General features: G+C 38.5%; 3 protein-coding genes across 5 annotated transcripts in view; 2 read left to right on the top strand and 1 right to left on the bottom strand.

The window, feature by feature from the left end:
- Ctnnal1 (catenin alpha like 1) overlaps nucleotides 1-7911 on the top strand; it is a 66526-nt gene extending 58615 nt beyond the window's left edge. The window contains exons 15-19 of one of the 2 annotated variants that reach the window (XM_078047923.1): nucleotides 2793-2841; nucleotides 5720-5776; nucleotides 5921-6034; nucleotides 6672-6755; nucleotides 6887-7911. In XM_078047923.1, the coding sequence (XP_077904049.1) occupies nucleotides 2793-2841; nucleotides 5720-5776; nucleotides 5921-6034; nucleotides 6672-6755; nucleotides 6887-6952 (370 nt within the window). In that variant the 3' untranslated portion in view covers nucleotides 6953-7911. Of the gene's footprint in view, nucleotides 1-2792; nucleotides 2842-5719; nucleotides 5777-5920; nucleotides 6035-6671; nucleotides 6756-6886 lie in introns of those variants that run through there. The other variant, XM_078047924.1, reaches the window with a different exon arrangement.
- Nucleotides 7912-8300: 389 nt separating this feature from the next.
- Nucleotides 8301-15485, bottom strand: Abitram (actin binding transcription modulator). Its single transcript, XM_005329730.5, has 6 exons — nucleotides 15108-15485; nucleotides 13605-13656; nucleotides 12787-12916; nucleotides 10060-10136; nucleotides 9876-9945; nucleotides 8301-9785 (listed from the first exon to the last, which is right to left on the bottom strand). Exons 1-6 carry the CDS (start codon nucleotides 15184-15186, stop codon nucleotides 9648-9650), a joined length of 546 nt encoding a protein of 181 aa, XP_005329787.1. The 5' UTR covers nucleotides 15187-15485; the 3' UTR covers nucleotides 8301-9647.
- Elp1 (elongator acetyltransferase complex subunit 1) overlaps nucleotides 15420-23698 on the top strand; it is a 57429-nt gene continuing 49150 nt past the window's right edge. For both annotated transcript variants that reach the window (XM_005329729.5, XM_078047916.1), the window contains exons 1-5: nucleotides 15420-15660; nucleotides 18839-19043; nucleotides 19995-20147; nucleotides 21747-21828; nucleotides 22576-22656. In XM_005329729.5, the coding sequence (XP_005329786.1) occupies nucleotides 18894-19043; nucleotides 19995-20147; nucleotides 21747-21828; nucleotides 22576-22656 (466 nt within the window). In that variant the 5' untranslated portion in view covers nucleotides 15420-15660; nucleotides 18839-18893. The remainder of the gene's footprint in view (nucleotides 15661-18838; nucleotides 19044-19994; nucleotides 20148-21746; nucleotides 21829-22575; nucleotides 22657-23698) is intronic.

The following is a 23698-nucleotide window of genomic DNA, read 5'->3' as shown; positions in this document are numbered from 1 at the left end:
CCAGCAATAATTTTGATCTTCTTGCTTAGTTCTTACTTTTTTAAAAAATTTGATGGCTTAAGTCTACAAAAAAACATAAAATGGGACTGATTGTTGTGACACACACTTATAATCCCAGCTACCTAGGGGGCAGAAGCAGGAGGATCATAAGTTTGAGGCCAGCCTGAACAAAATAAAAAGGGCTGGGGATGTAGCTCATTGGTAGAGCACCCCTGTATTCAATTCCTAGTCTCCCTTTCCCCCGCTTCACACACAAAGGAACATAAAAAATGAACTCCTGTGTTCACACAACAACCAATTTCTATAGATTGCTGAAACTGAAATCTCAACCTTTGGCTGAATCATGCTACTTATCTCTAACTAGCACGAAGATCATGCTTTTTTAAAAAAGTTTTTGGCTAATAAAAGTTAGAGAAATACATTATTAATTTAATGAATGTAGTATGTAAACATTCCCAAAATGTTTATCCGATTTTTTAAAAGATATATCTGCTCTTTGTTATTTCAGAATATGTCAGGAAAATATGATAAGGATTTTTTGTTATTAAGTCAGAATAGTGGATTTGGATATGGACAGAGTCCATCCCAACAAGACTGGGAAGTGAAGGGGCTGTCCCATCAGTGGTAGGAATTCCTAAAACTGTGGAATGGAGCTGGTCATGATGGTGCTCATCTCAGCAAAATAGAAGGCTAAGGCAGAAGGATCACAAATTCAAGGCCAGGCTCAGCAAATTAGGAGGCCCTAAGCAACTTAGTGAAACCCTGTCTCAAAATAAAAAATAAAAAAGGTTGAGGATATGGCTCGGTGATTAACCACCCCTGGGTTCAATCCCCAGTTCCCAAATAAAACAAAAACTCCGTGGAATGGGACTTGTTGCTAGAATATGGTTATTTGACAGAAATGAAGTTTAAGACAAGAAGATGGATTTTCTGTAATGGAGAAACACCTTGTATCATTTAAACAAATCTTGGTAATTCAATTACCTCCTTGTAATAACATCCTAGGTTGGTTTTGTTTTGTACCCACACTGTTTGCCTGTTTCCTCAATAGTTGTCTCTATTTTCCCTTAAGACCTGTGGTTTGCCAACTTCATCTATGTCCTTGTTTCTGACTGTGAATCTTCACAGTGTTTAGCTTTGAAATTTTCTCAGGCAGTTTCAAACCTCTCCTCAGGCTGTTGTTGAACTTTCTTATAATAATGTATATGGTTTCCTAATAAGTTATAAGCAATAATTTATATTTCTTAATTTATATGTTTAAAATTTTCTAATGCCTATTAGTTTGAAAACATTTCAAATGTACCAGTGCCTTTTTTTAATTGGTTGTTCAAAACATTACAAAGCTCTTGACATATCATATTTCATACATTAGATTCAAGTTGATTATGAACTCCCAATTTTACCCCAAATACAGATTGCAGAATCACATCGGTTACACATCCACATTTTTACATAATGCCCTATTAGTAACAGTTGTATTCTGCTACCTTTCCTATCCTCTACTATCCCCCCTCCCCTCCCCTCCCATCTTCTCTCTCTACCCCATCTACTGTAATTCATTTCTCTCCTTGTTTATTTTCCCGTTCCCCTCACAACCTCTTATGTGTAATTTTGTATAACAATGAGGGTCTCCCTCCATTACCCTGCAATTTCCCTTTTCTCTCCCTTTCCCTCCCACCTAATGTATCTGTTTAATGTTCATCTTTTCTTCCTGCTCTTCCTCCCTGCTCTGTTCTTAGTTGTTCTCATTATATCAAAGAAGACATTTGGTATTTGTTTTTTAGGGATTGGCTAGCTTCACTAAGCATAATCTGCTCTAGTGCCATCCATTTCCCTGTAAATTCCATGATTTTGTCATTTTTTAGTGCTGTGCCTTTTGGTTTTTAACACATTTTTTGCTTTATGATTTCTTTAGAGAATCAACAATTTATTAGGGATCAGGAATGATTTGGTCACAAAGCTATTAAGTGGAAGTACTGGTTGCTACTAGAGTACAGATTTTCTGTTTTATGTCTAGTATATTGCTGGTCTTATGTTCTTTCTGTTATTTTCTTTGTTGCAATCTACTTTTCATCTTTTAGAGTTGTTAATTTTTTTTGGTAGTTTTGAATTTGATATTTCCCAATTTCTTGGTAAGACTGGTAGCACAAGAATTATCATGATTATCTTATGCATTCAAAGTTGAAACTTAAATAATATGCCTTTTTTTTTTGAGAGAGAGAGAGAGAGAGAATTTTAATATTTTATTTTTTAGTTTTCGGTGGACACAACATCTTTGTTGGTATGTGGTGCTGAGGATCGAACCCGGGCCGTACGCATGCCAGACGAGCGCGCTACTGCCTGAGCCACATTCCCAGCCCCAATAATATGCCTTTTTAAAAATGAATAACTGAGTTCCTACCAGAGTTGAAATTAGAAATAGAATCTTCTGACTTTGATCTGATTCTGTTTTCATTATATAACAAAGAACTTTTTGTTAAGATATTATAAATCTCATATATTTAATTCATGAAGCAACACAAAAAAAGATTAAAAAGGACAAATAGAACTCAAATATAACTTTCTAATTTTAAATGTCTTTACATTATAAAATCAACATATATAATGTTTGCATGGACAAAAAAAAGTGCACAAAGAAGTTATAAAGATTATAAAGTTATAAAGATTAAATGTTCCAATATTATTGGTCTGTTCCTGGGATCTGTCAATACACAGAATGTTCTGAAATTATATTTTGCAGTCAATTTCAGCCAACAATTTTTTAACCTTACTAATAATTCATTTTATTTTAGAGGAGAAGGGCCACTGAAAACTTCCCAGGACTTAATTCATCATCTAGAGGTATGTTTTATTTTTTACTTTATACTGTTTTAATGTTGGGCTAAAAGTGGATTCTAACGGGGTTCTTAGTGATTTAGTATATTGTGTACTTGCACATGTATATACCTGTGCTTTAGAGAACAGCAGACAAGTAGAAAGAAAGAGGGCTTGCATAATGTTTTGTCAAGCTTTCTTGGTTATCTCATTAGAAACCAAAATATTATAGGGATAAAGCAGAATAGGCTTGATTGGTAGTCAACAGATGCAATGTTGCAAACTTGAAACAGATGCAAGTCCCAAGTAGATGAAAATATCCTGAAAGCAGATGCAAATCCCTTATATCTTCCAGAGTTCTAGAAAAGTTCTTTGGCCTCTTCATAATTGCATTGGATGAATGATATTGATTTAATGAGGTAACACATAAAAAAATTTCAGAAGTAATAGACTGAAGACCACTAGAAGGTACTCAGTACTTGTTAGTTTCCTTCTTTTCTTCCATGTTCATGATAGTTTAGGGAATTTAGGGAGAGAGGTATTTTGGTACCACCCTTTTGTCCTGTGTCTAATGGAATTCCATGTAAACCTGTCTCCATTTATCTTTCCTCTGGTTAGAAACTTTAGGTTGGCAAGTGTGTTGTAAAATTTCTTTCCTATTTTCTTTTCTTCATTTTTTTGAGGTGGGGTATTGCTATGTTGCCCACGCTGGTCTGGAACTCCTGGCCTCAAGCAATCTTCCCATCACAGCCTCCCAAGTAGCTGGGACTCCAGACACATACCATCACCACACCACTCCTCCTTTCCTATTTTACCCTCCCTATGTTAGCCTGTTTTCCAAGAGAATTCCTACATTGAAATCTGAAATTTCTATCACTGTTTCACTCTCACATAGTTTCCTTTGGCATACCTATCCTTCTGCTTGCACCACTTCAGGAAAAGGATTTCAGCTAAAAGGCGTGATTGTCAACAAAGAAGAATCATAGCACATATTTTTTTTTCTGGATTTTTCTATAAATTAGATTTAAAAATGAACTTTCCCCCTTAACACAACTGCAATAAATTCTGGATTCATTCTGTTCTCTTTGGCCTGTGTTCATTCTATTCTATACTGCTTATTACTCACCTTCTGTGTGAGCATATGCATTAAACCTGTGTCTAAACTAAGTTTTGTCTCTAAACTAAGATGAACATAAAATGGCATGTTTCACACAACAAATATTTATTGAGCTACATGTCAGATGGTGGGTAAGAACTCTGGGGAGAAGAGTGAAACAAGAAAATCCCTTGCTCCCATAAGGCTTATATCTTAGTGTCAGGAAATAGACATTAGGAAGTTTAGTATGTAATGCACATATATAAGTACTTGTAGATAAAATCATGTAGGACAAGAATATCAAGGTGATAGGATAGAAGAGACTTCTCTAAGGAGGTAGTAACATCTGAATAGAGACATTAATGAAGCAAGAGAGTGACTTGGATGGATAAGTGGGGGTAGAGTATTTCAGATGGGCAGAACCAGTGCAAAGGCCCTGAAGTGTAAGGGTAGGGCTACATATGTCTGAAGAAGAATAAGGGAACAATGTTGGATGGAGTGGAATGAGTCAGAGGAAAGTGGTGAAGCATGATGGTAAATCCACCGAGGGTTTTCAGAAGCAGTAGCATCATCTGACTTAAATCTAAAGGTTTTGGCTTGGCCAACATGGTAAATGATAGTGTCATTTACTAAGCAAGGGAACACTGAAGGAGAACATCAGATTTAGAAGGTGGAAATCAAGCATTTTGTTTTGCTCATGTTAACTATAACTGCCAAGTAGAATATACAGGGCTAGTGCCAGGGTAGTTCAGGAATGGAGAGAGCACCTCTCCATTATCAGCTTTAAGGTGGTTTTAAAACCATGTTATTCTGTAAGATGGGCAAGGATCTTGACCCCAAGGAGTTTACAGACTGAAAAGGAAAGAGAAGATATACAGAAGAGAGTGGTAATGTGGAATGGTGAGGAGCACCCAGGGAAGTGAGACATTCAGTTAGACTCTGGATGTAGTTTGTGGTTTCCCTTTCAAAGGGCAGGGAAGGAAACAAGGACTCTTATCCTTGAGACCACTTCACCAACAGCAGCAAGGTGTCAAGGCTGTTGAATAAAGGGTGAAAGTTAACTTTGGATTAGTCTCCTCCTCATTATTTTTTAATCTAGTTTATTACAAAGATCTGTTATTTTTATTTATAAATAACTTTCATATTTGCTCCATTCTCTCCTTTATTTCTGCTGCCACCTAAAACAGTTTTCGTCCCTTTAAGTCCACAGTACCTCTCACACCATTTTAATATGATGTCCTGAATATTCCTGTCTTACTTGTCCAATCCTATTTTTCATGTTCTTCTTCCTGCTCACTAAATTGTAAATAAAATGCATGGTGAAGAGGCCGTCAGAAAACAATAACAAAACCAACAACTGAGTCGATCCTCTCAAGTGGCTGGGTGATGGAAAGTGTATAGGTGACACATTTAATCTTGGTTAAATGTAAGTAAGAAAGTTCTAGCCCTTTTGACCTCATGCACCAAGATTCATCACCTTTTTATGATTGGGGATTTTATGAGTTGAGCTCAGGGTCCCTCCCAAAACCAGACATAATTTGAGTATCACAGATGTGTGTAACCCTTCAGAATAATTGAAAGTATCCAGCTACAGAGGAGCCTCTCCAGTGATTAGTTTGTATCAGGTCCAGGAAAACTTCTGAATTCAGGTAAACCCGTTTCCTGGGTACACAAAAAATGTAGGAGTTCTGTGACTTGCTTTTAATGTATAGGTCGTATTTTTCAAACTATATGAAAATATTAATGTGTATATTTCTTACCAACCCATAAGACATCGATCTAAAATAGTGATTGTTTTCATTCTACCAGGTTTTTGCTGCAGAGGGTTTAAAGCTTACTTCAAGTGTACAAGCTTTTTCAAAACAGGTAACACCTGCCTTCTCCCTGTCTAGTACTGGTGGTGGTATCATGTATACCCACTTTGGGAATATATTAAGATATAAAGGTATTTAAAGTATTAGAAGATGCAGTTTTGTTGGGGTTATTGTAACTTCCTAAATTATATTTCAGCTGAAAGATGATGACAAGCTTATGCTTCTTCTGGAAATAAACAAGTTAATTCCTCTATGCCACCAGCTCCAGACAGTAACTAAAGCATCTTTGCAGAATAAAATGTTTCTAAAGGTAAAAGAGAGGGGGATTACTCAGGGAGACACTTGAGAAACTTGCACACCTGTTCTTCATCAAGTTACTCCAGACCCTTTTTTTAAAAATAAAGTAGGATATAGAAGGCTAATTTCCATTTTTCATTCCTTGACTGAAAAAACTCATTTATTATCTGCTGTTATAACTGACCCTAAGGAACAGGCTAACCAATTAAATTAGCTTTTTGGACATAGATTAATTCCATAACACAGAGCAGCTACCCTAGGCCTCACATAAGACACAAACGCCTGAGTCTGGGCTCCCATAAATTATTTGAGAAAATGTAGGCTTATGTCCACAGAGCAGAGCAGGAGGAATTATAAAGTGGGGGATTCCCTGCCCCTACTTAGAGCTCTTTAAAAAATTCCTAAAGAGCTGGAGGTAAATGAATTGCTTTTCCACCCATTCTTCCTGGGGTTCATGAAACAGGCATGAGATCTGGGCAACAAACCCTGCCCTATGTTCTGCACTTCAAGTCTGATCATACATTTATACCTTTCTCAATCTGTTAGATTTCCACAGTGGAAAAATGTTATCACTTTAAAACCAAATAAATGATAAAAGTTTTAGAAGTACCAGTTTTGGAATCTAATTTGCATGCTTTCTGTCACTGTAGGTTGATAAGTATATTACAAAGACAAGATCCATGATGGCTCTCTTGGTCCACCTTCTCTCACTTTGCTACAAATTGCTGAAGAAGGTGAGGCAGTTTTCTATATTAAACTCACTTTATTAGCTTAAAGGAAAATGCAAAAGAAAATAATAGTTACTACTTAATTTTAAGTTTTTTGTTTCAAGTAAAGCAGAAACTAATTGTCTTAACTTTTCCAGCTTCAGATGGAAAATAACAGATGGGTCTCGGTTACAAATAAAGACGCTGTGGACATAAAAAATTGAGAAGCTCTGGGGCCAGATTTCTGGAACATCATGTGGCAAAGCTGACATTTTTAAGAAGCAAACGACTCTTTATATTTTCAGAAATTCAACAGTTTTATAATGAAAGCAGCACTGAAATCTTGCTTTATTTTCTGATCTTCAGATTGTGATGCTTTCTGACAACTAATAAATGCCATGGTAGTTGCTAGAATTCTAACTGCAGTATGATTTTAAAATGTGACATTGCATTAATAATGTTCTTTAAACATTAAACCAAATATCCCCGACTGTCTTAATGACAGTTGAATCCAATCCAAAGAAGCTATTTTGAATAAGGGCTCAACTTTGGCATATTGTACCTTAACTATTTTATTTAAGCTTATTCTCTAGAACCCCAATTTCAGGAGAAAATATACAGTAACCTGGGTGAACACAGGGCTTTCCTTTAACCTTTGGACTCTTCCTTCATTCCCTGTCCAGGTATGACAGGGGCCCCTTGGATGCCCCAGCAGACCCCCCATGCTAGTGGCAGTTGTTTTCTAACAAGCATTTCAGTGTAAGGGTTATTAGGCCATGTGTCCCTTCTCTAAGGCAGGTAATGGAAGTCACTCACAAAACCCTGGAGCAACTCCTGGAGGAGATGGATTTTAAATTTTTTTGCAGTGCTGGGGCTCAAAACCAGGGCTTTGTGCATGCTAGGTAAGCTTTCATCACTGAGCTACACTCCCAGCCAAAGGTAACTCTTTTGGTTCTAGTTCTAGCATAGTTGGTCAATGTGCCCTACTAGGTGGAATCCTCAGTCTTTTTTACTGGCTTATAAAACAATTTCTAACTACTCTTCTTATTAGTTGGCGGAATGGCAGGTAAAAAGGACACTGGAACCAATGAACTGTTTAAATTCTGAATAATAATATATTTTATATATGTGGCATGGTAATGTTCATCATAAAACAAATAAACATCTTTTTGAGTATTTTTAATTTTAGTGTTTGAAGCTTTTTCTGTTTTTGTGGGATGGATCTTTGATTGAAGGATCTGGTTTATGGGTTTTCTCCCTGTGATACTGTACAGTTAACACTGTTTTGGAATGGTGTCAGCTTATACCCCAACACTTTGAAATTCATTTTGAAATCAGTCATGTCATCAATTGCAAAAGGCAGTAGATATGAGCTGGTCTGATGATCATGATCTTTATCTGTGTCAGTGAACACAATCCATGTTCACAAAAGATTCTAAAAAATCATTTTGTCACCAACTAGCTAGTTGGTATTTGTCAAATATTTTTACTGTAGTCTTGGGGGGGCGGATGGGATGCACTCAGCTGTTAATGACCTTCATAAAATATCTATTTAAATAAATAATCAAGTCATCAAACATGATTTTTATTCTGTGAAATCAAAAGTCTCAAATTACAATAAAAATTGAACAATATAATGTTATTTGTAAAATAAGACACCCAGTGTTCCTGTCTCTAGTATTGCTGTATGAAGACTTCAAGAATCAGTGTTTATGCTGAGGTGGGGATCTCCTGGCTTGGGCTTATATATTCAGCTCAGCACAATCACTGTAGGAGTTGCTACCTGTCGGGGGTCATATATAGAGGACAATCATGTTGACATTCAGGTTTAAAGACATTTTTCTTATGAACTAAAAATAATTTTAAAGTTTTATTTACAAAATACTCTTTTAGATACCTGAGAATATTCTCATGGAAGTGAGTGGGGATGGGAAAGGGACAGCATGATTTCAACAGCATCAGAGGATAAAGAACCAACGGAACCTACACATCAAGTGATTTTCTTTCCCTTTATATATCTATGTATGTGTTGCATACCTTAAATAAGATGTGAAGTTCTTGCATCTATGCCTTTGGGTGAACTATTCTGTCATTTCTGTGCTAGACATTAACTGTACCTAAAATGTGTGAGACTGAGTGAACTACAACCTACGTATTGCAAGAACCAGATGAACACTGTCCTATTTCCATTTGCTAGGAAAGCTCCAGCAAAGCCTTTTTTGTATCTGCAATTTAAGAAATCGGTTTTAGAGATCTCATTCCTTGTAGAGGGGAGGCCCATCTCCATAGGGAGCCAAGAAGATATACTTAGCACTTCAGTTTTTTCTCTACAACCTAAAGGCAGAGGAGTTGAAGCAAAAGGGATGGGATGAGACTTTTTGGTAATGTTACTGAAGAAAGGCTGGGTACCTTTTTTCAAAATATTAAACTGAGGGCTGGGGCTGTGGCTCAGTGGTGCAGTGCTCGCCTAGTATGTGTGAGACATAAAAATGAAATAAAGATATTGTGTCCACCTACAACTAAAATAAAAATATTAAACTGACAGAAAACTCAGGCAATAATGATAAATACATGGCATGTATTCCTCTATGTCATAGATACGGTAGATAAATTGCTTTTACTTGGTTACCTAAAATTTTTCCATTTTCCAATTTTCCTGAAAGAGATTTGTTGTTTTTAATCAGAAAAACATCCCTTGCTTGTCAGTTGATAGACACAACACAGTGAGTCCCCAGGCAGGACAGATCTTGAAGGATGAAGACAAAAGGGAAACTAGGTGACAGGAAGGATTAGGCCTCCCTAGCTGATGGCGGGTGCTGAGTATGCTTCACATACTCTGGGTTTCCTCCTTTAGTGCACTGACGTTTTGAGGCCAGGGTGGGTAAGTGTCCTACAGCACATTTCACTCCATCTCAATCCTCATGATGTAGCTGTTGTGGCATTAATGCGTTTCACCACGACCTCCTCGTATTGTTTTTGTGTCAGTAACCCTTCTGTTACGCTTTTGCTCTCCTCAAATTTGGGTAACACAACTGCAATGTAGCCTTCAGTAGATGGCTGGAAAAGAAACAGAATATTTAATACTGTCAAATGATTCAAAGGGCTGAAGAAAGGTACATGAATGGGATATTTTCCTCCTCTTTTTACCTTTTCCTGAAGAATAGATGGTTTATGGAGAATGTTCTCATTCACTTCCATCAACCGTCCTCTAACACAACTGTTTAAAAAAGAATTATTTTTAAGAAACAACAAATTTTTATAGTTACTTCTCCTTAAGTAAATGACGGTATTTGTGGCTTTTCCCCTAAATTGTGGTTAAAAAGTTACTCACCTAGATATGGTATATTCCTCTCCATCTGAGCAGTAAATCTTACACAGAGGTGCAAGTTCTGTTAGAAATTGTGCCCCCTAGGAAATGAGAAGGGCGAGGTGATTAATTGATATACATTCCACTTTCCTTTGAGAGGCAGCCCTCAGTGTTAAAATACAATCTACATCTGAAACTGGTGTTAATTTAAATAAAAATCACTTAAATACATGGAAACCATTCATGTATTCAAACATTTACATACTAAGTGCCTACTATGTGCTTGGAACCAATCTTACACTAAACAGTTGACTAAGCTATGTGATAATACGTAATTTAGTTATAAACTTGTTACTCTTTAGATATTGGATGTCCTGGAAAAGATTGTGTCAGACAATGCAAGAAAGTTGAGAGGTGAAATGATTGGGTTGTGACAACTTTAACCTAATCAGTGCATTAATCTGCTGATGGGGATCTTAGTGGTAACTGCAGGCAGATAGGATGTGGCTGGAGGAGGTGGATCACTGGGGACATGCCTTTGGGGTATATATTTTGTCTCTGGTGGACTCTTTCTGCTTCCTGTTGGCCATGTCCTGAGCTGCTCTCCTCCTTTATACTCTTCTGCCATGGTCCAGAGCATCAAAATCAGTCATCTATGGACTGAGACTCTGGAAAACATGAGCCCCCAATAAACTTTTCTTCCTTTAAAATTATTCTTATCAGGTCTTTTGATCATAGCAGTAAAAAAGCTGACTAAAACAAGACTAATAATATATTTTCTCAACTGTAAATGAGAAAGTTACAAATAGTCATGTGTTAAGATTTCAAAATGTGGGAAAATCTACCACAAATAATAATATAAAATTCAACATGACAGGGTATGATAGCCATAGTGTAAAAAGTTAATTTCATTAAGATTCCTACCTAGGGGCTGGGGTTGTGGCTCGGTAGTAGAGCACTCGCCTAGCACGTGCAAGACCCTGGGTTCGATCCATAGCACCACATAAAAATAAACAAAATAAAGGTATTGTGTCCAACTAAGACTAAAAAATAAATATTAAAAAAAGATTCCTACCTATTGTAAAAACATTAGAACTTAAAGAAACCTTTATCAGGGTTAATCACTCAGACTTTCTGAAGAGGGGATTTTTCTAATTTAAAAAAATAAACAAGCTGAGTGTGCTGTAATCCCAGCAACTCAAGTGGTTGAGACAGGAGGACTACAAGTTCCTACAAGGTCAGTTTGGGCAATTTAGTGAGACTGTCTCAAAATTAAAAGGGCTGGGGATTTAGCTTAGTAGTAGAGCATTCCTGGGTTCCATCTCCAGTCTTGCAAAAAGTTAAAAACAAATAAAATTTTAAAATATGCCATTTAAGAGAAATGCAGAAAAGAGTTTTAATTAGCCACATGAAAATGATTTACCTATTATCCTGTAACCCCTAAATTAATACCACATTTTGGTACATCTGTTTGTGATGTCAAGATTACTGTTGCACGTACTCCCATTAGATGGAGGAATCTGAGGAGGTCTGACAAATACCTACAAGAAGGCTCATGGGAGTCAAGGCAGGCACATCTCATGTGCTGCCCTATTTTCAGGATCTTTTCCTGTAGCAAACAGGCATTTAAGATACTGTTCTTTATGACTTTTTAATTTACCTCTCAAAACATTACAGGATTGTATTCAGAGACTATTACTACATTGGTTTCACCCCTCTGCTTGGGGGGGGGGCTTCATTTCAAAATACAGGTGTCACTGTAACTCTCCACTTTGGGGAAGTAGGAAGTGGGAACTTGTTCCAGAGGGCTTGTCTACAATTGGGCTTGTATCAAAAGAGAAGTGCTTTGACCCATTCTTATCACCTCCCTTGAGAGAATAAATGATTAGCAGTTGATATACAATTAAAACTTATCTGTACTGGGTTCAATATGCAGGTCCTTTGTTCTTTGTTAATAACAGTATTGTTGCTATTTTGGACACTGAGAAGAGATCCATAAGCATTAACTATTATATGTATTTGTAGAGTTTTTTCTTTTAAGAAAGGTATATGCTTTTTAATGTCCATTTGTTTCTGGTTGAAAAGTCAGGAATTATAAAGTATGCTATTACAGTGTCCTGGACAGTAAGCATAATTTGAGAAACTTTCCCAATCCGATGGGTTTGTTAGGACACTTGAATATGTAACTAAATTGTACTCGGCATGATATCCTTTTATTAGAGAGTTTGTTTTGCCTAGAGTTGTAGAGTCTGAGCACTGGGTGGTAGTGGAGGTGAAAGACATGGGTAAATAGGTGTTGACTGGTAATGTTTTAGTGTGGAAAAAACACCACATTATTTTCTCAGACTGATTTTTTTCCTACTGTTTCAGGATTTTTTCTTTTAATTTACATGTGAAAACATGGTATAGAATAATCACTTAAATTTTATATAACTTGAGATACTAGTTTAATAAGTCTAGAAAAGACAAAATATCTTGTTATTTTGGTATTAGAGTTGGGACAAGAGGAGTGGTGATACAGAACCTAACATGATAGATACCACACCTCCTGAAATACCTATTTTTTTGTTGTTGTTGAGAGAATTTCTTTATGGTTGGAGTATCTTAAAATCAACACCCTGAACTTCCAGAAAAGAATGGATACACACATTCCTGAGCATACATATCTGGATCCTAAGGTAGACTAGATCTATTATATCATGAATATAGAGGATTTTGGTTGGTAATAATCAGAGAATTATAGGGACATACCCGCTTAAATTTCCCAGAGACCTTGTTCTGAAGTCTGCTACAATTGGTACTGATCTGATAGGAAATGCTTTTAATTGTTTTTCCACTTTGAAGAACTGGATGAGATTCTGCCAATGTGATGACACATATTCTACAGGAAGAAAAAAAATGATTTTGTGTTAATTCTTGGTATAATTATTTCTCCTGTAACAGTGTTCCCACCTGCACTAATCTATATGAACTGACATTTGTTTAGTAAAACTATCATTCCCCTGCTTTTTCCTTTGGCTATTATTAGAGCCTAACTACAGTATGGGAAATTCAATAATAGATGAGAGAGTGGATTTGAATTTTCTTTCTAGGAAAGTGAACAGTAGCACAGGGATTTAGGTAGCACTGGAGTAGAAGAGAGGAAAGTATACAGGATACCACACATGCCTCTACTGTGATGGTCTCCATGGGCTCTGGCAGCGGCTACTTTAGGTAGCAGATAACTGAAGATGTATTCCATTTGAGTGTTTAGTTAATCAAAATTATATGTTCAATTTCTGCCAACCAAACTCCTATAATAATACCATTTCAACACACAGTGGAAGGTAATTTGGTGATGTTCATTTAATAAGCTTTTTTTAAAAAAAATTATTTTATTTTTAGTTGTAGTTGCACACAATACCTTTATTTATATGTGGTGCTGAGGATTGAACTCAAAGCCTCACACGTACTAGGTGAGAGCTCTACCACTGAGCCCCAGCCTAATAAGCTCTTTAATCCAAGACCATACAATTAAATACCAGGAAAAAAGAAAATGTCTGATAATTTATAATTTTTGACTGGCTTACCGGTTAGAGTGCTGTAGTATACAGTGATCTTCACAGGGTTTTCCTTTGACATCTAGAAGAGTAAAAAAGTTTGTTGGTTGCTAAATCAGTATTTACTACCATTACATATTTTTTTTGTTTCACTGAGATAAATTAATTATGAAGATAATCAATTAAAAAATATAAAGTTTTTTTTAAAAAAAAGTATTTAAATGGAACCAGACCCACAAGAATCACTTATTTAATGTTTATTTATTTAATTTTTTTTAGTTTTCGGCAGACACAACATCTCTGTTTGTATGTGGTGCTGAGGATCACTTATTTAATGTTAAGGTGATAAACCCCTGCTTCTCTAGCTTTTGTCCTCACTTTAAAATGATTATACCCATTATTTCTGTTAAAGAAATACAATTAGTGTCACATTCCTTATCCTACATTGGCCTTTTGTTTGTTTGTTTGTTTTATTTTTTTTGATGGTGATTTCTGAAACTATCCTGATGTTAGCAGAGAAAGTCTCACATTCCAGGAAATCCCTCAATACTGTGTGGACCAGGATGGCTGTTTACCCTAAATTTGACCAATGGAAAAACATGCTATAATATTGAAAGGTTAATAAAATAGGTACTTGTCACTCCGTTTTTCTGTATGCTTAACAAAACACCGTTGAAATCTTGAGAACTGTTTGCTAATCTTGTTCCCAGAATGTGCTGTCCCCAACTGCCAAACTGCAGAATGCACTCCCTCACTTGGTGCAACCCATGCTCTGACCCATCAATGAACTTCCCTCCCTGCCCTCTCCAAGAAAAGTATATAAGCTCTGCTTAAGCTGTTCTCAGGGCTCTCTCTCTTTGCTCTATTCAAGTGAGCTCTGAGCCCCAGCATGCTGGACCCCCAATAAACTCTTTGCTGTTGCATGAGACAATCTCTTGGTGGTCTCTTCCTCCAATGCTCCCCGGACCTTTACAATATAAATGAGGACACCCATTATTCCTGACTGAAAGGGAGAAAGTAGGGATTAGGTTAGAGTCCCCAGTGATGCTCCTCCCACTGGTATTTACAGGTTACACAAAGCACTACCACAAGAATGCCTGCTTCTGTATGGCAAAATGGACAATACCAGTGGACAACAAAACTGTAGATTCTGCATGTTTGCATCCCTCTGCCTCTACTGCTAATTTTAAGGAACTGGCTACTTTCTATAAGATCTACAGAATCTATTTTTCTATAGCCCCTCAAGTTCCCCTGGCACTCAAGGAGTTTAACAGCCTGGAGTACCTGTTTAGCCTGCGCGTTGTCTAACAAGCAACCCACTGAGCCTAACCTAGAACGCGCCCGGCTGTATTTCAGGCTTCCAAGTCTTTGCAAATGTCATTGCCCCGGGCTAGAGGGGAGCACTAACGTCCGGCTCCTTCGGATGCTGGGAGGAAGCGCCAGGACGCGCGCGTGATTTACGATGTGTCGCAGTAGTCCCCGCAGCATCAGGCCGAAGTGGCGCAGCGGAGATCGCTCTCTTCCCGCACTTACCCGCTTTGTACCAGCGAGTGAAGTAACGATCCACGAGCGACGGCACCGCGGGCTCCGAAGTCGCGGGCTCTGTAGCCATGGCGACCTCCCGCGTCGTGGCCCCCCGCCCTGAGGCTCCTCTCCGCAGGTCTGGGCCAGAGAAGTCCTTCCGGCGCGCGGCTCGCCTGATGCGCACGTGCGCTGCTCCCTAGCCCACGGTCTCCGCCCACTGTCAATTACCGTGCGTGGGTTCCATTGTCAAGTTGGGGATCTAGTAAAACAGAAGGTACAGGAGGAAGGAAGCCAGCGGAAATGCTCCAACTCCTTCAGAGAAGGCCGCGGGTATTGATCCGGGGCGCCGCCCCCCAGCATGGCCACGCCCCTTGCGCTGCGTGACGTCACTCCCGCGCCGCCATGCTCCTGAGTCTCGGTCGCACTGTTTGCTGCTCAGCCACGTTATAGCGTCTACACCTGAGGTCGGGTGATCACTGAGAGAGGGTCAGCGTGCGCCGCGAGAGCTCGGTTGCCCGGACGGAGGGCGTGCGCACACTGCGGGCCTCGGAACGCCGCGTAGGTGAGCGTTCGAGCGCGGTATCTGGAGTTGCGGCATGGGACCGGGCCCTGTCCGCCCCGAGGCTTCCCGGTGCTGTGCACGTCGAGGCCCGCTGCAGACTAGGAGCCGAGTGTGGCGTGGGCTACCTCTTCCTTCGAGCCTTGAATTCTCTTGCAGGCTTCCCCCCCCCCCCGCGGCCTTCTGGGGCGCTTCGGGGCGTTGCAGCCTGGGCGGGACTTGCTGCTGTTCTGTTGCGCTCAACCCAGCCTGCGGATTCTTTGCAGGGAGTAGATAATAACTGCCCAAGGTGAATTGATTGATCTTCGGTGGAAGGCAGTGGTTACTGGAGGTTCGGGAATTGTGCTGCGGGTCCTCTTCTCGCGTCTGAGATTTTCTTGTGTGTGTGTGTGTGTGTGTGTGTGTGTGTGTGTAAGTGTAAGTAGTGTCTCCTGTGCTTCTCCATCCAGTGTGGTGTACTATGTGGCTTACTCCCCCTTTTCCCGCTAAACAGTTATGGAAGTGACTGTAATCTTTATCTTCACATCCTAGCACTTAGAGGGTTTTGATGTCACAAACCCGGATCGTAGCATAAGGTATTTTAGCATGGGGACAGGGCAAAAACGCTAATTCCCAAAATAGGATGAATTGTTTTGTGGAAGAATAGCAAGCCCTTCGTTTTTCACATTGCTTTTGATATGCTTGTGATAACAACATGGGCTTAACAATGTGGGTTTCAAGAAATTGAGACAAGTTCAGTCAGGACTAGGTATTTAGTCTATCTGATCATCATAGTAGCGATCTACTTAGTACTTGTAGTCATGGGTACAATGTGATTAGCCCAGAGATTGGTAGGTGAAGGGCAAAGGAAGAAAATGAAGGAGCTTTCAGAAAATTCGGAGATCCAGGGTTGATCAGTGCTGTGGAAGGATCATTAGCAGTTTGAAGGGCTGGAATAAGTTGAATCTGTGGAGGCAGGGGAGTTGGAGGTTGCAGATGTCAAAGAGTACTAACATGCTAAGGTCCTGGGGCATTTGGAGGTTGTGCCTTTCCTAGTCTTAAAAGAACAGGGGTTATGTCTTCCTCTGAAAAGTAAGGGAGTAGGATGATGGGTGGGAAATTTCAGAAAGTTTGTTTTCAGACTAAAGGGATTAGGGTGGAGGGGATTGATGAGCTTGCTTTGGCTAGCTGTGAACTCACTGATTTTGAAAACATGGTGATCACAGAACCCTAGTTGTTTGCTGTGTTTGTCAGGGTTCAGTCAGAAAAGTAGAAACCAGACAGTATTTCAGGAGCATTGAATGTGAAGAATTGGTTAAATGCTTGCTGGAGGAACCAAAAGTAACATTAGCAGCGCAGTGACAAAAGGTAAGCTGAATGAAGCAGCTAGGTCGGGGGTCAAAACAAGGGACAGTGCTGGAGACATCAGGTCCTAAACCTTGGCACAAAGGCACTGCAAAGCCTCAGACTTGAGGTGTCTAACTCAGTAACTCCAAGGAGATGCCCCTGGTTTGGATTTCAGAGGCCTGGAGGTGGGTGAGGCCTGCCTGAGGGATGCTTCTGCCTCTGGGGCTGGAATTGATGAGGCTGATTCTGGGAGTGCTAGAGATGGGGAGGGGGATAGAAGGCCCCTGCAAGGGTGAGGGCCCATTACTGGGGTGAAAGTGACAGGAACTACAAGATAATAGGAAAAAATCGGTCATTTTCTTTTGCTTTAACTTCCCATTTAAGAGGTGACAGCATGAGTATCAGATAAACCAGTGTGAAAACCCACTAGGACACTGCACAGTGGCCTCTGTTGCCTGTCCTTATCTGCTCTCTGTACCTGGCTTACTTCCTTTGCCATGCATTCTCTTTTCTCACATCCGCTTTTCAGTTGTATGCCAGTGACCATCTTGAAAGATAAAAGATGTGATTTTTATGATTGGAAAAACCCATACCCTATGTAATTATGTTTAAATGAAAAACCTGCATGGTATCATTTGGTTCAAGTAATTTTCAGAAGTTCTTGAATATAACGTCACCAAAATGTAATAAAGCCATTATTTGCTTTGGTTCTCACCATATATGATCTTGCTTTCTCTTAATCCTCATATATTATATTATTCCTGTTACACTTGACATCTGCCTAATACCATAAGGATTGATTCATCTTTATTCTTGCAGTGTCATATGCATGAGATGCCAAATGGGAGAATTCACCTTGGATTAAGGTGACAGGCCAGTGTGACCTGTGTAATTGCCATCCTTAACATGTACAGACTTCAGTCATAACCCTTAAAGGGATTGAAGCATAAATACCCAGCACATTAATATTTTTTCCCTACTTAAATAATGTTGAGTTAAAGAAAGTCTGATTTTGCCAGACAAAGTAGATGTCATATTTAGCATGCTTTTCTCATCTTTTCTGTTGCATTGGTAAAAGCTTGGCCAGGAAAATGAAGTTTCTTTAAGTATTTCCATCAGGCCATCAAATGTTTCAAGATGTTGGTCATCATTTTTAAGCAAATTGTCATTTCACAATATTTTCTTTTCTACTCGAAAGCAGTAAATGCTTTTATTTAAATTTTTATTTTTTGTGTATATAAAGCAGTTTACTAGTAAATGTGTCTTGGTGAATATGAAAGTTGTTTTATTACAGATTCCTTTCAATTGCCAGTATACATACATAGTTTGTATATGTGTGTGTCTGTGTGTGTGTGTGTGGGGGGGGCTGGGGATTGAACCCAGGTCCTTGTGCTTGCAAGGCAAGCACTCTACCAACTGAGCTATATCTCCAGCCCTCATACATAGATTTTTATATAGTTCTTATCAACGGGATATCTTTTTTTCCTTATAACTTCATAAATCTGTCAGGTTATAAATATATTCTATATGCAAAAATAAAATGTTTTCCCATTTATTTTGTGTTTTTCCACTTTCCTTAGGAGTAAATGATATTTAAATATTTTTTTCAAGAAAAAAACTGAAGTTGAGACTCTTGGCCTTCCTACAGAGTGAGAGCAGAAAATAGGTTTCAGAATCCCCCAGTTTGTAGACCAGAGCCCTGCAGTAAGCTTGCTGCCCCACATCTGCACAGAGATGCATGTTCAGAGAAGTTCTCTCTTGCTTGTTCTTTCTACTATTTCTCTACCTCACCGGAATCATTAGACTTTGTGAGTGTGAACATTTGCCATTGTTAAGCTGTTCCTTTCTCTTTTAGGAATTAATGCTTCATCAAGGGAAGTTTGTATTTTCCTCTTGAGCATTGCTTCATCATGCGAAATCTAAAGTTGCTTCGGAGTCTGGAGTTCAGGGATATTCAAGCACCAGGGAAACCTCAGTGCTTCTCTCTCCGAACCGAGCAAGGAACAGTGCTCATTGGCTCAGAACGCGGACTGATAGAAGTAGATCCTGTCACAAGAGAAGTAAGTTATTGATGGAAAATGCTAGCATTTGATATGATCTTTAATTTGTTTTCTTTCAGACTTTTTCCCCCCAAATAGTCTTCTTTTATATCTTAATGAATTTACATCTTCCTTAATAAACATTCTATTTGTTTTTTATAGATAGCATACTAGATATAACTTAAATAGTAACCTCTGCTACTATTTTAAGCTACTTTATATTTTACATGGGCTGCCTCCCTTTTACCCTTTCTACTGTGTGAGAACTATTATAGCAGTGGTTTTCATCTAAGAATGAACAGGAAAATTTGAACTTTTTAATTTTATTTATTTATTATTCTGTGGTGCTGGGGTTGAACCCTGGGCCTCTGCATGCTAAGCACTCACTCTGCCGCTGAGCAATACTCCTAGGCCCTGTCTATGGTGCTTTTTGAAAATATGTTTGGGCCAGCTGAATCCCAATCTTCAGTGCTGAGTTTTACTGTATAACTTTCTGAAGGTTGCGTGAGTTAGTTTTGATATATTCCCTTGTTATATTTTGCTATTTATGTGTTTTGGGAAATTACATTGTATTGCTTTTCCCCCTTATTATAGAAGTCTTAGAAAACCAGAGTTATGGAGCTGGGGATAAAGCCCAGTTCATGCACAAAGGCCCTGAGTTTTATTCCTAATACCAGAAGAGAAAAGCCACAGTATTTGGTTTGGTGTTTTATTAGACATGTTAAAAGAGACCATATTTCTTATTTTCGTTTGTTTTGTGTTTGACAAGAAGGCCGTATTGCCTGTTTTTCTTGTTAAAGGTGATAGAGTTATAATATTTCTCAAATGAAAGTTTGGGCTTTAATCTAGAGATAAATTTTTAAAACTTTTATGTTATGAAAGAAGCATTAGAAAATATTTTATTTCTGGCACTTATGATTGTTCTCCAGAGTAGACTATGTTAATTTGCTTATGTGTTTGCTTTGGTGAAAGGTGAAAAATGAAATTCCTCTGGTGGCAGAAGGCTTTCTTCCTGAGGATGGAAGTGGCTGCATTGTTGGTATTCAGGACTTGCTGGATCAGGAATCTGTGTGTGTGGCAACAGCCTCTGGAGACGTCATACTCTGCAATCTCGGCACACACCAGGTGAGAAGAGTCCAGTGAGGAGGAAATCACAAGCATCCCCAACTGAGTTACTTGTGTTGAGGTTTTCAATCCATAGTGATAATATTTAAGCTTTTGCAAATTAGAATCTTCCCATTGTGTATTTTTTTGTATAAGGAAAGGCTTTTGCTATATTTCAGGATTTTTAAAAAATTCAGTTTTGTCTACTGCATCTATTGATCAAAACAATTGGGTCATTCTGAATTAGAACTTAAATACATAAAAACTGACCATTCTTGTATGGTGTATTGTTGAAATTCTGTGGTCGGAATTTCATCCTGGGTTCTAATTTTTATTTCCCAGTTTAGGAAGACTGAAATATTTTCTGTTATAAATTTTGGTGGACTATCTGTAGAGTCCCTGAACTACAAGCACTATAGTGATATACTGTCACTGCAGGTATATTTTAAGACTACCAGCAGAGATAGATTTAAACCAGTTGCTTCTTTCTCTACCATGAAGTCAAATTTCTGAATTTCCATTTTAACCTTTTAACTACAAGGATTCTAATTACAATCTTTTAAAATTGTTGATTACCTCATTAGTTGTTATCTCTTTAACATTGAGATGAGTTTTAGTATTGCTAATACTAGGGTAATAATACCAGCTTATACATATTAAATATTTGCAATGTGCAATTGCAAAAAAAAAAAAAAAAAAGCACTTTTTCAAGTGCTTTTCATGTAAAACTTTATTTGTTCTTACTCTGGCCTTCTGGGGTAGATTGTTGTTTCCTAGTCTTCAGAAGAAGAAATTGAGGCACAGAGAACTTCATAAGGAGGCTACGATCACATAGTGATCACACTGGAATTTGAACCCTTGCAGTCTAAATATGGCATCTTTATTTTTAATCATCACTGCATTTAGAACATTATTAATAAGCTTTATGTTTAGTTCATGGTGAAAAGTATCAAAAGCTATCACAGTTTTATATTTCTCATATTTAAAATGTGGGTGTTAACATTCAAAATGGTTTGTATAGTTTTTCCTGATAACTAGCCTCCGTTTATCTCCACTTAGTGGGGCCTTTCATGTCCCTTTGTGACTTTTTGATTATCTGTAAGTTGAGTCTGTGTTTGTCATTGCCTTATAATATCTTTAATTCCCTGATCCCCATGCTGCCTTTGACCTTCATGCCTCCCTGATTCCTATGTAGATGTGGACCTTAGGCTCTGGGAACTGTTGATTTTTGACTGCCCTTTATGCCTTTGTGTCTCAACACTGTGTTTTTCCTCCTGATCTTTCTCTTCTCCTTTTGTTGTCACTCTGAACTTCACAAAAAACTTTGCTGGACTCTTTTGAGCTGCTTGTCATTCCTTCTGAGACACCCACTTTGCTTCCTAGAGACCTAGAGTCATGGTGTTCTCCCCCTCCTGAGACAGCTCTGGGGAAGAGGGGTGTCCACTTTAACTCCTGTGCCTAATATCATTCTGGTTGCTGAAGACATGTTTGTTGGATAAATTTTCCTTCATCTAGTGTCCCTACTATGGCCTCAATCAAAACAAAAAACAAGCATATGAAGGAAAATTTATCCAACAAACCTAGTGTTCTAACTTCCCTTTTTAATTTTCCTCTTGGCAGTTGGAATGTGTTGGGAGTGTGGCCAGTGGCATCTCTGTCATGAGCTGGAGTCCTGACCAAGAGTTGGTGCTTCTTGCCACAGGTGAGTTGGTCCTTGGTGCCCATCTGAACAGTGATGCCTGTGTTATAGTGTGGAGTGAATGTTTTTTTGACTTAAGTTTTATCTCTGTATAGTTATAAAAAGATGTTTAAAATAACTTTTTTTGGTCTTTAGGAATAGAAAACAAGTCATGAAGCCTGTGGTGGCTACCGAGTCCACAGTTGCAGTTAAAAATTTCAACATTTATTTTATTTTTATTTTTTTAAATTGTAGTTGGACACAATACATTTATTTTTTTATGTGGTGCTGAGGATCTAACTCAGGGCCTCGCATATGCTAGGCGACCGCTCTACCGCTGAGCCACAACCCCAGCCCTCAACATTATTTATTTTAATCTACTCCATGAGTAAGAGTTGGTGTAAATGGAGTCTAAAAACCCCTTTTTGCTCCTGGTTTTTTCCTTGAATCTCTTTGTTCCAGATGAGCATGGCAAAGCAGTGTCAACTGCTGAGGTAGATAGTGAAGAGTGGAAGCTGGGAACGTTGAAATCAGTGGCGGGGGTTGTGTGGACTTTTTTATTCAGTTTTACAAACATGAATATCTGTGGATAAGCACCAGGTGACTGATAAGCTTTTTTTTGTTAGTCAAAAACTTTTGTAGGCATTCTCTCTGCCTGCTTCTGACTATAACTCCTCCTCCATTTTGGTTTAGCGTACAGTGCCACAGATGCCTCTGTAATGACAATTTGTTACATGAAAACAAAATCATTCTTGTTTGTTCCCCTCTAAGGTCAACAGACCTTGATTATGATGACAAGAGACTTTGAACCAATCATGGAGCAGCAAATCCACCAGGATGATTTTGGTGAAAGTGAGTACAACTTGGGAACATTTTGTGACCTAAAGTTCCTCCTCAGTTTTAGTCATTTACTTTTACACTAATAGCCACATCATAAGCCTGGAAAACTGTACAGCTTAGATCTTCAACAAAGTGAAGATCTAAGCCTTGTTCCTTCAACACATCTCAGATCTTAAAAGGCTGACTGTGGTGCCTCTCCAGGTCTGAGGGTTGGCCTTGTTGATAATCCAGGAGATGGAAATCTGTGCCTAAGGTCACCTAGATAATTGTTGCTCTAACCCTAGGAAAGGCTTAAGCTGAAAGGGTCTGTCTAAAGCTAGAAAAAGGAGAGCATTTCTAGAGTACAGTTTTGGGGAGAAAAAAACAAGAGAGGTGGGATACTTGTAAGCTGGTATTATTACCCTAGTATTAGCGATACTAAAACTCATTTTGATGTTAAAGATTTGACAACTAATGAGGTAATCAAAGAAGATTTAAATAGAGAAGATTTAAATTTTTGTTTTTACTAGATCTGTATTTACAACTTCATGAACACAATCAGATTGTTTTCTTGCAAAGATCTGGCCAAGCTAATTTAGGTTTTGAGGCTGTGTGACTATTGTAGGAGGGAGGTGAGAGGAGATGCGTATTGAGTAAAAGAAGCTCTGGCCTACTGGAAGGAGCCCAGTTGACAAGAGGTTTTGGGGGAGAAGGCATTTCAACTGTTGCTTAGGTCTAACCTCATTCCTTCTTGCTCCATCAAGTTGAGAAATATTTAGACAACTGCTACTTATTTAGTTATTCAAAAAACAGTATGTTCAGAAACAACTTTTTAGTAGGTAGTATGAATCCAACAATGTGTTTGATGCTATGGATAATTAAAAATGAGTAAGGAGTGTTGATATTGTGTGTAGGTGTTAGGATAGCAGAAGGAAGGGAAGAGAATAAAATTCTAACCCCTCTTATCCAGGGGGTGACAAACTTGTTTTATCAAGAGTTAGCATGTTTTTAGCTTTGCAGGTTTTACAATCTGTTGCAACTATTCAACTCTTTTTGTTGCAATGTAAAAGCAGTG

This window comes from Ictidomys tridecemlineatus, chromosome 4, assembly GCF_052094955.1.
Source record: "Ictidomys tridecemlineatus isolate mIctTri1 chromosome 4, mIctTri1.hap1, whole genome shotgun sequence".
NCBI lineage: Eukaryota > Metazoa > Chordata > Mammalia > Rodentia > Sciuridae > Ictidomys > Ictidomys tridecemlineatus.
This window is presented reverse-complemented; position numbering and strand designations above follow the sequence as displayed.